At 48.2% G+C, this 15,312-nt stretch overlaps 1 protein-coding gene across 1 annotated transcript in view; it reads left to right on the top strand.

Moving 5' to 3' along the window:
- The window catches only part of lrguk (leucine-rich repeats and guanylate kinase domain containing), a 206,177-nt gene that overhangs the window by 72,834 nt on the left and 118,031 nt on the right, over positions 1-15,312 (top strand). The window contains exon 11 of the mRNA XM_038811806.1: positions 901-1,020. Coding sequence (XP_038667734.1) covers positions 901-1,020 — 120 coding nt within the window. The remainder of the gene's footprint in view (positions 1-900; positions 1,021-15,312) is intronic.

Raw genomic sequence — 15,312 nt, 5'->3', positions numbered from 1 at the left:
CTTTCGACACTGCGTCAACCAGAAACCTGGGGCAGCCTTAATTGTTTTAGAATGGAACTTGTGCCCCTATCTGGGAGGAAGTCCCAACCTGAAGAGAGATGCCGGCCAATCTAAACGGCTGGCAGCCCTGTAGTCCCAGCAGCAACCACTACTGGGACTCCAGGTGGTGCCTGGAGACGAAGTGTCATGAATGCTGGACTTCAAGCAAGTCTGAGAATTTTGAACAGGCCTGCCTGGCAGATGCCAACGAGAGGGGGAAGGGGAAACGTATTTAAAGGTTGAGGTGGGAGACCTAAATGGTGAGGGGTGTATGATGTTGTGAAGGGAGGATGCCTCTGATGGGCACAGGATATCCCCCAATAGAGGTAATCATCCCCTTTCCTGCCAGCTGCTCGTCATGCCTTTGCCTTCCCTACCATGTAAAATTTGGCAGAGGCAGAATTGAGGCCCTTCAGTATCCATTAATCATGTTTGCCTGTAAAGAAAGTAGGAAGTAGCATTTATATGGCATTTTTCAGGCTGTCCCGAAGTGTTTTTCCGTCAATTAAATACTTTTGAAGTGTAGCCACTGTGTAATGTAGGAAATGTCACAACCATTTTGCACACAGCAAGATCCTGCAAACAGCAAGGAGATAAAGACCAGATAATCTGTTTTAGTGATATCGATTGAGAAATAAATGTTGTCTGGACAAGGGAGAATTTCCTTGCGTTTCTTTGAAACAGTACCATGGGATCTTTTACATTTACCGCAGAGGCCTAAATTTAATCTTTCATCCAAAAGACACTTTGTACAGTAAAACGTTCCCAAATGTTTCGTTCTCTCACACCTCTGTTATTTCACTTATTTCAGAAGTTCTGACGGGAGCTTTTTAAGAGCCTGTAACTTTTTTTTCTCTGCAGCACCTTGCCTAACTTCGATATTCCATATCCCATGCTGGTTCTGGTGGGGCCCCAGGCTTGTGGAAAGCGGGAACTTGCTCACATGCTTTGCCAAGAATTCAGTGACTATTTTGGATACTGGTAAGAACAGACAAATAGTGATGGTTATTCATCAGTACCTCATGAAATAATAAGTAAATGACTTGTAAAAACAAACAAAAATGTTATCTGTGTACAATGTCCGTCTATTTCATATATATTCTACGTTAATCCAAGCAATATCTTGACAATGCTCTAACGGTAAAAGGTGAATGGCTCTGACTATGGTGACATTAAGATTGAACAGCATTTGAAAATGGAAAATGTAGGTGAGTATGGGTGGGGGGGGGGGGGGGGGGGGGTGATCAATCTTGTTCTCTTTCTACATGCCAGTTTTGACACTTTCCAGTCTTCTCATGAAGAACAAATCCTGATCATCCAGTAGCAAAATAGGTTCAAGTGAGATGATTGGATCCTTCCAAAATATTACTGCATCACCCTGCTCCTTGAATTAGTCTGGAAAGCAGGACTTGCTTATTAGAGATGCACAATAAATGCAGACCTTACCAGCACTGCCCATATCCCATGAAGGAGTAAAAAGTGTAATATGATCACCAGAGATGCAATATGGTGCATCATTTGAAAAACAACACCCCGAACACTGCTGCATTCTTCAGTATTGCACTGACGTGCCAGCCTGAATATATTAAAGTGTTGGAGCAGGGTTTGTGTCCACCAAATGAGCCAGGTTGACATTGGAGATGCAATGAGACTTAAATGTTGGACAAGATCTGACCCAATCCAAAAATGCTAAATTATGTGCCTTATATGTTCTAACTTGACGGGCCTGTAAGTTCCTGGACCTCAGTGTCAGATTTGGGATGGTGCCCCAAAGAGGCGCTGTGGAATCCTTCTCTGGAGTCCCCAGGTAAGTGTTTACATGGCAATTTTATAATAATTTTTATTATTGTCGCAAGTAGGCTTACATTAACACTGCAATGATGTTACAGTGAATCACCACATTGCGCCTGTTTGGTTACACAGAGGGGGAATTCAGTGTGTCCAATTCACCTAACAGCATGTCTTGTGGGAGGAAACCGGAGCACCCGGAGCAAACCCATATAGACACAGGGAGAACGTGCAGACTGCACACAGGCAGTGACCCAAGTGGGTCTCGAACCTGGGTCCCTGCGCTATGAAACAACAATGCTAACCACGCCGCAATGCACTAACTTCCCCTGGACAATTGTTGCATACCATTGGAATTAAATTTAAATCACTAACGTTGCATCGTTCTGCCAGTCTTACACCAATAGTTACACTGAAAGCGTTAGGAGAAATAAAACCAACACTTCTCACTTCAGACTGAGCCCCGCACAGGTCATCCTGCACTCTCCAAGCCCCCAACCCAGACTAATCAAATCCCTTGAAATCCCCCAGCCACATGGGACTCCCCTGCCCCTCTCCCTCCAACCTGAGGGCCCAACTCGCGAAGCAACTCCTATGGTGGTATGCATGTACACATCAATATAGTTGTCTGTCAGTGCACATAGCTATTGGTACAACCTTTGGCCAGCAGGTGGCTTTAGAGATTTATTTCGTGACTCGAGACACCTGCCAGTTGGTAGCAAGTCGTACAAGAGGATAGTCACACTTGGAGTAGCTCCAGGAGAATTCAGTGAATTCATTTAGTAGCCATCATCTGTATTATAGTTCATCAATTATCCTTCCACAGGTTTGTTAACAAATTATCTTTATCGTCAAACAACTATATAGATAAAACAGTACAGCACAGAACAGGCCCTTCGGCCCTCGATGTTGTGCCGAGCAATGATCACCCTACTCAAGTCAACCTATCCATGTAACCCAATAAACCCCCCCCCCCATTAACCTTATTTTTTAGGACACTAAGGGCAATTTAGCGTAGCCAATCAACCTAACCCACACATCTTTGGACTGTGGGAGGAAACCGGAGCACCCGGAGGAAACCCACGCACACACGGGGAGGACGTGCAGACTCCGCACAGACAGTGACCCAGCCGGGAATCGAACCTGGGACCCTGGAGCTGTGAAGCATTTATGCTAACCACCATGCTACCGTGCTGCCCATATGTTCTGTGTACATCGTTACAACAGGTCAAAGCACTTTAGACCCTTGTAATTCCAGCGGACCATCACTTTACACCACTGAGTAGAAGCCACGTCCATTGTATTTTTAGGTAGAGATTTGTTAGGGGTTGATGTGACCATCAATTCACTCGGAACACGATTGGAAGTAAACTGTGGTTTTAATAGTCTTACAACTGAGTCTGCCTGCGACCAGAAGAACTGAGGGCAGGCTCACACGGCTGCAGCACTTTATACTTCCGGTCGTGGGAGGGGCCATGGGCGGAGCCAAGGGTGGTGCCCTGTACAAGCTCCTCATCTCCCCCTATGGGCAGAGCCGCGCAACGGCTCACAGACAGAGCCCACAAGGACACAATACCATGCAATACAATACAGTGTGAATTATATTCACCACATTCACCCCCTGTAAAAAAATCATGTCCGGCAGGGGTGACAGGTCTACAGGTTGAGCCGGTCTAGTGGCCGAGTCGTCCTTTGGGATCGGCGGAGCACCGGGGTTGCAGCCTCTTCGGGTGGCTGGGTGGTGATGGTTGATGTGGGTATGAGGGTGGACTCCGGGGGTGTTTCGGTCCGAGCTTCGTTCCTGGCCAGTGCAACGGGCGAAGGGGGGCGCAGGAAACCTATAGGCGCGGGGGCGCAGGGCGTGGGGGGTCGAGTGGGGTGTAGTGTGAGGGGTACCTCGGTGGTGGTGGTAGTGGTGGATCCTGCAGGCGCCAGGTCCCGGAGGGAAACGGTGTCCTGACGGCCGTCGGGGTATTCAATAAAGGCGTAGTGTGGGTTCGAATGTAGCAGTAGTACCCTCTCTACGTTTTGTGTGTCCGGACATGCTTCCGGAGGAGAACTGGGCCCGGTGTCCTCAACCAAGATGGGAGCGAAGCTCCCGTGATAGTGCCCCTAGGCACCCTTTACCTTCTCGGTGGAGAAAGGCAGATTTTGGGCTTTGACGTAGTGGGCGAGCCGGGTGACCCCCAGTTGGCAGAGGTCCTTGTGGATAGCCTTCAGGCGGTCATCTTGCGTGCTGGCGCATGTGCCGCGGGACAGGGCATCTGGGGGCTCGTTGAGCTTCCCCGGTCGATATATGATGTCATAATTATAGGTGGAGAGTTCGATCCTCCACCGCAAGATTTTATTGTTTTTTATTTTGCCCCGTTGCGAGTTCTCGAACATGAAGGCAACCGATCTTTGGTCGGTGATGAGGGTAAACCTCCAACCTGCGAGGTAGTGCTTCCAGTGCCGTACGGCTTCCACAAAGGCTTGAGCTTCTTTTTTGACTGAGGAGTGTCGAAGTTCCGAAGCGGAGGCGGTCCGGGAGAAGAAGGCTACTGGTCTCACTGCCTGGTTCAGAGTGGTGGTGAGAGCGACCTCTGAGGCGTCGCTCTCCACCTGAAAGGGGACGGATTCATCCACCGCCCGCATGGCGGCTTTGGCGATGTCCTCCTTGATGCAGTTGAAGGCCTGGCGGGCCTCAGCTGACAGTGGGAAGAGTGTGGTCTTAAATAGTGGGCGGGCTTTGTCCGCATACTGGGGGACCCACTGGGCGTAATAAGAGAAGAATCCCAGGCACCTCTTGAGGGTGCTGGGACAATGAGGGAGAGGGCGCATACGGTCCGGGTCGGGGCCCAGGATTCCGTTTTCCACGACATAGCCGAGGATGGCTAGTCTGGTAGTGCGGAAAACGCATTTCTCCTTATTGTAGGTGAGATTGAGTTTCTGGGCGGTTTGGAGAAATCGGTGCAGGTTGGCGTCGTGGTCCTGCTGGTCATGGCCGCAGGTGGTGACATTGTCCAAGTACGGAAATGTGGCCCGCAGCCCGTACTGGTCCACCATTTGGTCCATTGCTCGTTGGAACACCGAGACCCCATTCGTGACGCCAAAGGGGACCCGGAGGAAATGGAAGAGGCGGCCATCTGCCTCGAACGCCGTGTAGTGGTGGTCCTCCGGGCGGATTGGGAGCTGGTGGTATGCAGACTTCAGATCCACCGTGAGAATATGCGGTACTGGGCGATCTGGTTGACCATGTCTGCAATTCTGGGGAGGGGGTACGCATCAAGGTGCGTGAACCGGTTAATGGTTTGGCTATAATCAACCACCATCCGGAACTTTTCCCCGGTCTTGACGACCACCACCTGAGCTCTCCAGGGGCTGTTACTGGCCTCTATGACTCCCTCACGTAGGAGCCGCTGGACTTCGGCTTTGATGAATACTCTATCCTGCAGGCTGTACCGCCTGCTGCGAGTGGCTACTGGTTTACAGTTAGCGAACAGTGAAGGGGGGTCGATTTTTAGAGTCGCTAAGCTGCATATAGTGAGTGGAGGTGGAGGTAGAGGTCTACCGAAGCTGAGTGTGAGGCTCTTGAGGTTACATTGGAAATCGAGCCCGAGTAATAGTGGTCGGGGAGTAGGTACAGCTGGAAATTAGAGTAGCTGGTGCCCTGAATCGTTAGGGTCGCGACGGTGCGCCCTGGGACCGAGTGCGAGCCTGAGGCGAGGGAGATAGTTTGCCGTGCAGGGAAGATAGGGAGGGAACAGCGTCTTACCAGGTCAGGATGTATGAAGCTCTCGGTGCTCCCGGAGTCGAAGAGGCACGGTGTCTTGTATCCGTTGATTTGAACGGACATCATCGACCTCTAGAGGTGCTTCGGACGCGACTGGTCCAACGTGACTGCGTTGAGTTGCGGGTAGTCGGCGGCTTGAGTGGCCCCGTGATGACTCAGCAGTGCTGGAGTGGCCCCGTGATGACTGTCCGCGGAGGTCGTAGTCATCGAGGTGAACATCGGGTGATGGCCAAGATGGCGGCCCCCATTGATCGCACGTGGCAGGTGATGAAGAAGATGGCGCCCCCATGACTTGCACATGGCCAGCCGCGTGGGGGAGGATTGCCAAGATGGCGGCCCCCATGAGTCGCACATGTCGGGCGGAGTCGGCAGACACGCTGCAATGTTGCGGGGCCTGCGGGCCTGTGAATTGGGGGAGCGATTTTTCTGGACTGCGGGGGAGTTACTGGGTTTCGATTTCGCCAGGCATACTCTGGCATAATGTCCTTTTTGACCGCAGCTTCTGCAGGTCGCGTTGCAGGCCGGGTAGTGCTGCCGTGGGTGTTGGGGCTGGCCACAAAAATGGCACGCTGGTGCTCCATAGTGAGTGGGTGGCCGCGCGGTGCAGGCGTGGGGCAGTCGCTGGTCGGGGGTCCACGATGGGGTCGCTTGGTCCGCGGGGAATGAGTTTAGACTTCGGAATGCAACCTCCATAGTAGTTGCTAGCTCTACCGTGTCCTCCAAGTTCTGGGCCCCTTTCTCGAGTAGTCGCTGGCGCACATAGTTAGACCGGAGCCCCGCAACGGACACATCACGGACAGCGAGTTCCATATGCTGGGAGGCCGTTACAGCCTGAAAGTTACATTCCCGAGCAAGAGCTTTTAAGTCGCGCAGGAAGTCGTCTAGCAACTCTGCGGGGCGCTGGCGGCGGGTAGTGAAAATGTGCCGCGCATAGACCTCGTTTACCGGCCGCACGTACAATCGGTCAAGCATAGCAAGGGCCTCAGTATAGGAGTCGGTACAATTGAGTTGCGTAGAGATACGATGGCTCACCCGTGCATGCAGTAGGCTGAGTTTCTGCTCCTCTGTAGTCTCGAAGGTGATCGATTCAGCCAGGTGGGCCTTGAAACACCAAAGCCAGTGTAGGAAGATTTTCTTCGCCTCTGCAGCCTGCGGGTCGAGTTCTAATCGATCAGGTTTGAGGGCTGATTCCATAGTAGTTTTCTTCAAGTTTTCTAAGACTATTAAATTGATGTGACCATCAATTCACTCGGAACACGATTGGAAGTAAACTGTCTGCGACCAGAAGAACTAAGGGCAGGCTCACATGGCTGCAGCACTTTATACTTCCATAAGTGGGAGGGGCCATGGGCGGAGCCAAGGGTGGTGCCCTGTACAAGCTCCTCATCTCCCCCTATGGGCAGAGCCATGTAACGGCTCACAGACAGAGCCCACAAGGACACAATACCATACAATACAATAAAGTGTGAATTACAGTTAGTTTCTTTTCTCTGCCAATTCATAGCACAGATGAATTTAAGGGGAAGTTAGATGACCACGAGGGAAAGTAGAATAGAATGTTCTACCAATAGGATCAGGCGAAGAGTTGTAGATGAAGGCTTGTATGGTGAATGTCATTTGAAAAGGACTGTTTCTGTGCTGTACATTTTATATAATGTAATTGCAATCCTGTGAGAATTGTAAATGGAGTCATAGCTAAATCGGTTATTTCATTTAATTGTTAGGCAATAATGATATCTTAAATAATGCTCATGCGTGTCACACAAGTAAAGAATGAACCAAGGACTTCCGGTCACACATTTGGCAGCTCCCGCTCATGGTGGTCTTTTTGTGGCTTTTACACTAGATTATTGCAGAAAATTTGTAAAGTAAAGGTGTAGAAGTGAGACAGAAGGAGTGGACCCCCAGTTTATGGAGCTGCGGTCCAGAAAAAATCAGAAAAGGAGGAACCAGAAGGTGGTGGCGAGTGAGGAGCAGACATCGAGTGTGGAATTGGTAGATGGGCAGGGTCCAGCCCCGTCAGTTCAGTGGTCGACGGCCTAGTTGGTGAGCTTCCTGAACTAGAATTTCACCCAACAACATAAGGAGTATGCGGAGGACCTGGCCCAGGCAGTGGACTTGATCAAGGCGGTGGTTGTCCGTGTGGAGACGAGACTGACGACAAGAGGCTGGAGGAATTGGCGGCGGAACGTGAAGAGCATTCCACCTCGATGGCAGCAGGGATTGGGATGCTGCAAGATCAGCAGAAGCGGCTGCTGGAGAAAGTGGAGGACTTTGAAAACCTTTCTCGGAGGCAGAACATTCGGGTCGTGGGTCTGCCAGAGGGAAGAGAAGGATTGGACGCTGATGCGTATGTGGGGAAGTTGCTGGAGAAGCTGCTTGGAGAAGGTGCGTTGGACTGGGCCCACAGGGTGCTGATGTGCAAGCCCCAGGGGGGTGAGCCCCCGAGGGCGATGGTGATACGATTACATCGGTTCCTGGACAAGGAACGTATTATGAGGTGGGCCAGGTGGACGGGGCGATGTACGTGGGAAGATGTCGAGATCCGAGTGTACCAAGACCTGGGAGCAGAAAGAGGAGGGCGAGCTTTAATAAGATCAAATTGGTCCTGTATAAGAAGGGCATAAAGTTTGGACTGTTGTACCTGGCCCACCTATGAGGGCCGGGAACTATACTTTGGCTCAGCGGAGGATGCAGCAGACTTTATGAAAGGGAATAAACTAATAGGAGAAGGAGGACCTTGAACTTTGCCTGCGGGGAACTGAGCTATGCTTTGTAAAACTTTTAACTTTTTATTTGCGATGTTCAGACGTATCTCGGAGGTACTGTTTGTTTCTTTTCATTTTTTCAGTTCTGTTTGGGGTTAGGTTAGTATATAGTACTTTGTTCAGGGAGATGGGGTGGGTGTTTGTGCTCGGACCTTGGGAGGGATTGTTTGTTTTTGCTTCTTGCCATTGTTTTAACTGTTTGCACTAAGAGCGGGGGAGGGGAATCAGTGGGGATGCTAGGCACCAGGGGCAGGACATGGGCCAAAGACTGGCCTAGGAGAGGTTATGGTTGATTGGCAGGGGAGGGGGGCGGGGTTCCCCTGACCAGGCTGGTCACGTGGAACGTTCGTGGACTGAATGGGCCAGTCAAAAGGGCTTGTGCGTTCACGCATTTGAGGCAACTGAAGGCGGACGTGGCTATGTTGCAGGAGACACATTTGAAGGTGTGGGACCAGATTATGTTGAGGAAGGGATGGGTCGAGCAGGGGTTCCATTTTGGATTGAGCATTAAAACATGAGGGGTGGCGATCCTGGTCAAATGAACGGGTGGCATTCGAGGTGGGGAAGATAGAGGTGTACCCGAGGGGTAGATTCATTATGGTTAGTGGGAAGCTGGAGGGAATAGCCGTGGTATTGGTGAATATATATGCCCCAAACTGGGATGATATTGAGTTTGTTTAGAGGGTGCTCGGGAAGAGCCCGGACCTGGATTCACATTGACTGAGCATGGGGAGACTTTAACACGGTCCTGGATCCGAGGCTGGATCGGTTGAGCCCCAGGTCTGGAAAGGTGTCAGCTGTGGCAAAAGAGCTGTGGGGGTTCATGGAACACATGGGGGGCGGTGGATTTGTGGAGATTCGGGAAGCCACGGAGTAAGGAGTTTACATTTTACTCCCATGTGCATACGCTGTACTCCTAGATAGACTTTTTGTGCTGGACAAAACGCTGTTGGCTGAGGTGGTGGATACTGAATATTCAACAATTGTGGTGTCAGACTACGCCCCACACTGGGTAGATCTGCAAGTTAGCAAAGGGAATAATTTCATGGACGGGTTAAGTAACCCCATTTATGAATGGTATAAACGTTATATTTGATGTATTAATATTAAGTGTGCTATTTCTACTATAAATATAATTGGAATATGGATTTCATTATTACATCAATATCATTACAGTCTATTGAATATACAAATCTTGTTGCATATGAAATGACTACATGGGCGGCGCGGTAGCACAGTGGTTAGCACTGTTGCTTCACAGCGCCAGGGTCCCAGATTCGATTCCCGCTTGAGTCACTGTCTGTGCGGAGTCTGCACCGGAGTGTGAGGACTAGGGGATTTTCACAGTGACTTGATTGCAGTGTTGACATAAGTCTACTTATGACAATAATAAAGATTATTATTATCACGTCTCTCCAGAAAATCAAGTGAGTAGTGATTAAAGCTGATCGTTATAAGCAAGTACAGCTCCAATAACCAAATATTTCTTGTGAACCTTTAGGCACGTTTAACAAATTTTAGGCAATTGTGGGAAAGAGGGACAGGATAATAGTCAGTGAGAGGGACAGGGTAATAGTCAGCGAGAGATGGAAAGAGGGACAGGATAACAGTCAGCAAGAGGCCTTTTTTGTCACCACTCCTTTCAAAATTTATTTTTATTTGAACATTCTCAGTCCCAGTATCCAAGAGGAATTTAGACAATGACTATGACAAATTATTACGGTAAACGGCTTTTGATGAATAAACTGAGTCAGTTCTGGGTCAATGTAAAGTGATAAATTACACAACTAGAAAAAAATTACATTTTTGTGGTACACCCACACGTGAACAAGAAAAATAAAATCTTCTTTCACTGAACAAAAAGACCTCCAATTGAATGGACAGTTTTTCTGTGCCAATGGAATACTCTGCAAAGTTTATTTCTAAAGGTTAGGTTGTTTTTCTGAGTTTGTCATGTTCACATTCCCTCCCCTATTTTCTTTCCTTATTCTCTCTCTCTTGACTCCCAACACCACAATGTGCTCATTCCACACAACAAAAAATGATAATTGTTCTGCAGTATAATGTGTGCGTTATGAGCATCTCACAATGGAGAAGAGGAAAAGGTGGATGAATCTCACACGTTTTTGTAAGTAGAATAGTGGTTAGCAATCCAGAGGTCAAAGAAAGTTTTAAATATTTTATGAATTATTTACTATAAAACAAATAGAACAAATACAGATGCAGCACCATGATACTTGAAAGAGAAAACATATATATTCTAATGGCAAGGAAATAAACTAAAAAATAGTATTACGGTCTGGCACATTAAGATAATGTGGGACTGAACACAGTACTGCCTGCACTGATGTAAGAGAACACATGACCAGCATCTCAGGGGTTAATGCAATGTTGGACATGTGAAGAAGTAAGCATGGAGACTTCTCCTAATTGAGACCTTTACTGTATCTATGTATAAAGTTTCTAGTAGTGAATACATACTTACTTTTGAACTATCTGAGAGTATGACTACCTTAATAAGACTTGCTGAACTACGCTCAACACCTTATAACATGGTGGCAGTGAAAGGAGCAACTCAAAACATAGCAGAGACTGCAGAAAAAAAAAATCCTGGAGAACTGAAGAAAGAAATCAAAGAAGCATTCTGACTGAAGAAAAGCTCAAGATGCAAAGGCACAAAAATAAATTGTCAGGGAAAAGTTCCATAGAAAGACTTTTTGAAGTTGAAGGCAGAGATTAAATACCTCACTGCAGCAGAAGACTCCATTGAATCCCATGGAAGCTCCTCTTCAATACCCAGAATGTGCAGAGTCAGCAGACCTAGCAGGGGTGAGCTGAACATTTTAAATTCCTACCCTGAAAAAAGTTAAATACTACAGTATTCAGAAATTGAAGCTTAAATCGCAGTCCATGAAACGCAATTACTGAGTTAGCACTTGAACATGTGGCCGCTGAGCTCGCTCTGAACAAAGAAAAACAAATTTAAAATGAATCGTGACTATAGTCGCCCAAGAAACACGAAGACAAAGGATAAATCAAATTTATTTTAACTGAAAGTATAGCCGCACCTGCGGCATACAACACTAGTGACCCAGCCCGGGAGTAACAGGAACTCCCAGACTGGGTCGGGACAGTATTTAAAAGGCTCGACAACGATTACCAGCTGGATGGGCCTCTGCCTGTTACCATAGGAACTCTTACTCAACGAGCCCCACAGGAAGATCAGTGAGCAGGTTCAGGGACGTGATGCCAGCTTGGAGGTGCCTGAAGGTTCCCAAGTCCATTTCCGTTTCCAAGGGGTGACCGTTGACCCGGAGATTAATTTCGATAGGGGCAACTTTGGAGTGGTGATGCATTAGTTCGTCCTGTTTGGGATGGTGGATTTGCGTGGCCCGGGCCTGAGGTAGCATTGGCTTCCAGCCTGGGTGGCATGCATACTGACGATTCTGGGAGCCTTGCCTTGGGCATATCCTTCAACCACAATTACAGCACTCTCGTGACTGCTCCCAAAGTCCTCTGGGGAAGCTTCTTTAACACTCCGGTCATCGGTCCCATGTCTTTGTGTGCCGTGGCTGGGTAATGACCAGGTGGTGGGCGGGGCACGGAGATGCTGTCTACAGGGAGTCCAGTTTTCCGATGCAGGGGACATCCAACACTGAGCATACTGCAGTCCATTTAACATTGGAGTTCCTGGGTCCCTTTGTTGGCATTTTCTAGGGATAGGCACAATTCTATGGCTCTTTTAAGATACAGGGTGGGCTCTGCAAGCAGTTTTCTCTATGTCGTGACCACACGAGTTGGTATCTCTGGCAGGGATAGCCATTCTCACAGTACTCGGCCATTTTCATGAGCCTCGTTAGGAACTCCATTGCAGGCTCTCTAGGGAGTCTTCCGGCTGCATTAAACCTGTAACGCTGGACAATAACTGATGGTGTAGGGTCATAGTGATTTGCCACTAGGTCCACCAGTTCAGTAAAGATTTTTGAGTCCAGGACCGCTGGGTGAGTCAGGCTCTTAATGATGTTGAATGTCTGGGCTACACAGGCAGTCAAAAAGATTACCTTCTGTCGGTCGTCACCCTCTATGTCATTTGCAAGAAAGAAATCGCGCATTTTTTCAGTATACTGGTACCAATCCTCCACACCTGAATCATACAGCTTGAGTTTCCCAAATAACGGCATTTCCCTTCATACACTTCACAATGGAGGTGTTTGTCTTTTAAGTAGTGATGTCCCGTTCTTGCTCCTCATCGCCAGTGAAAGTAATCCAGGAAACACAAAGCTAAAGGTTAAATCAAATTTATTTGAACTCTAAAGTAAAGCCTCTCCCGCGGAATACAACACGAGTGTCCCAGTCTGGGAGTAACAGGAACTCCCAGTCCAGGTCTGGGACAGTATTTTAAAGCCTCAACAATGAGTCCGAGCTGGACAGGTCTCTGCCCATTACCATAGGAATTCATACTCAACAAGCGCACACTGAGATCAATGAGTCGTTCCGCATGATCCTCGTGAGGTTTATCACAGCGACTGAGTAGGCAGCTTTAAATGTCCAGAAAAAGCTGGGATTCGATGCTCCCAAGAACTGAGAACATTGCATTAAAGCGAGGAGGACACTAACCAATCAAGCTAGGCAGCCGTCATTGAAAAATTTTAAATGCTGAGATTGTGAATCTTAATTGTGGGAATCAACCAAAACAGGCAACCGTGGAAAACCCGCTCGGTGCAGAAGCATACTGTGGTGGTATGATTAAAATAGCTGCCTGCCATTGGTGCAGAACACCGGCTTACCATTGGCCCTGGTCGGTCATGTGCCTCTCGACCGATTGGTTGAGACCAGTCATGTGACGGCTCCCCGATTGGTCGAAAGGCTGAGTTAACCCCGCCTCCAGGGCGAGGTATAAATACCCAGCACAGCCTGCGGTCGGCCATTTACTGTAGTCGACCGCAGGGCTAACATCTAGCTTATTAAAGCCTACTTTTGTACAGCAACTCGTCTCGCGTTCAATTGATGGTTCATCACATACCGTGGCGCTGTCTTAGATTTTTTTGACACCTCTTAATTTTACCCATGGATCACAAATCCACTCTGACTGCCTGGAAGCTGTCAATTACAGCCTACTAAATGCTATTTCTCTGTTAAGTGAATAAAAACTTTGCAGATCAACAGATCTGAGAAGTTTAAAGCCTTGTGATGTGGTTTTGGCTTTTTATGAAGTCAGATCAATTTGGGCTTATTCAAGGTCCAGCTGAATCACAAAACTGGGGAATCTGGAGAAAGAGATTTCTTAAAAACAGGATTGCTTCAGGTCTGGATAAAAACAGAAAGTTGAACAAGTGAAAATGCACTGTTTTATTTAGTAGGCCAGATAGCCGAAGACGCAATGGGCTGGATTCTCCATTTGGGAGACTATGTTCTCCCGCCGAAGCTGAATCGTTTCTTGTTTGCGCTAACGCTAGGAGCAGCGGCCAGAAGCGATTCACTTTGCCCAGCCAAGCAAATTTATGCATTGTGAGGATTGCAAGAGATTCTGTTCTGAATCTTGCTATCGGGCCGCCATTTTGAGTGGGCGACCTGATAGCGAGGTTTGGCATTTGGCCCCCCTCCCCTCACAATGCTAATCCTGCCTACACCCCCTGCTGACAAGTAGGGGCATCAACCTCTCCCTCCTCCACCACGGGAATTGCCGTGCACTGCCCCCCCCCCCCCAATAGTATGGACACAAGAGGGTGATGAGACCCACCCCATATCAAAGACCCCCACCAGATCAGAGACACTTTCTGCATAACAGAGAGCCCGCCCCCAGTTTCAGAGAACCCCTATCCCATACATTTCATAACAGAGACCCCTCGCTTCCCTCAGTCACACCTGTCTGGAAGCTAAAGAGCATTCCAGGCAGAAACAGTGAAAGAAAACACTGCTTTTTCACTCACCTGTCCCTTACACCTGATGCCTCAGACAGTTATCTCGAAAGCAGCAGCTCTGACTTCATAAAAAGCCAAAACCACATCACAAGGCTTTAAACCCTTTCAGGTCTTTTGATCTGCAAGGCTTCTATTCACTTAAAAGAGAAATAGCGTTTAGTAGGCTGTAATTGACAGCTTCCAGACAGCCAGATGTCTGGATTGTTTATTTTATCATAGAGTTTACCGTGCAGAAGGAGGCCATTCAACCCATCGAGTCTGTACCGGCCCTTGGAAAGAGCACCTGATGAGCCCAAGCCTTAACCCTATCCCCGTAACCCAGTAGTCCGGCCTAACCTTTTGGACACTGAGGGGCAATTTAGCATGACCAATCCACCTAACCTGCATTTCCCTTCATGCTTGAATGAACCTCAAGCAGCTTGCTGTGAACCTAACTGCCATGTTTATAAACATCTTGCTGTGATTGGCAGGTGCTAACCACATCAAAAGTAGTTTGGTACAAATAAACCTCACTGCCCAGTTAGTGAAACAGCACAGAAACAGGGACCCTCTCGGCCAAAAGGAAGCAAAACACCATGGAGCACAGCATCTCAAAGCGTGATCAATGTCCAGCAATTGCAGCCCAATGCTTTCAATATAACTAAATCAGACACTTCAGGAAGCTGTGCAAAGCCAAAACATCAAAATGTACAGGAAATCCCAAGCGTATTCACGAGATCAAGACAGCACAGCAAGAGGAAACACATTCATGCCTATGTTGAGGTAGAAAATCCTGGATTTTCAATTTGGAATGTGGACATCTCGGTGAATGCCCATCTCACAAACTTTAAATTGGACATGGAAGTCAGTGTTATGGTCCTACTGGACAAAGCACTGTAGTTAAGAAATAAAAGCAAATTACTGCGGATGCTGGAATCTGTCAAAAATAGAAAATACTGGACAATCTCGGCTGGTCTGACAGCAGCTGTGGAGAGATAAGGGAGCTGGCGTTTTGAGTCTGAATGACTCTTTGTCAAAGCCTGCT

This window comes from Scyliorhinus canicula, chromosome 11 (assembly GCF_902713615.1).
Source record: "Scyliorhinus canicula chromosome 11, sScyCan1.1, whole genome shotgun sequence".
NCBI classification, from domain to species: domain Eukaryota; kingdom Metazoa; phylum Chordata; class Chondrichthyes; order Carcharhiniformes; family Scyliorhinidae; genus Scyliorhinus; species Scyliorhinus canicula.
Note: the sequence above shows the minus strand (reverse complement) of the source record. Positions and strands in the feature narration are given on the sequence as shown.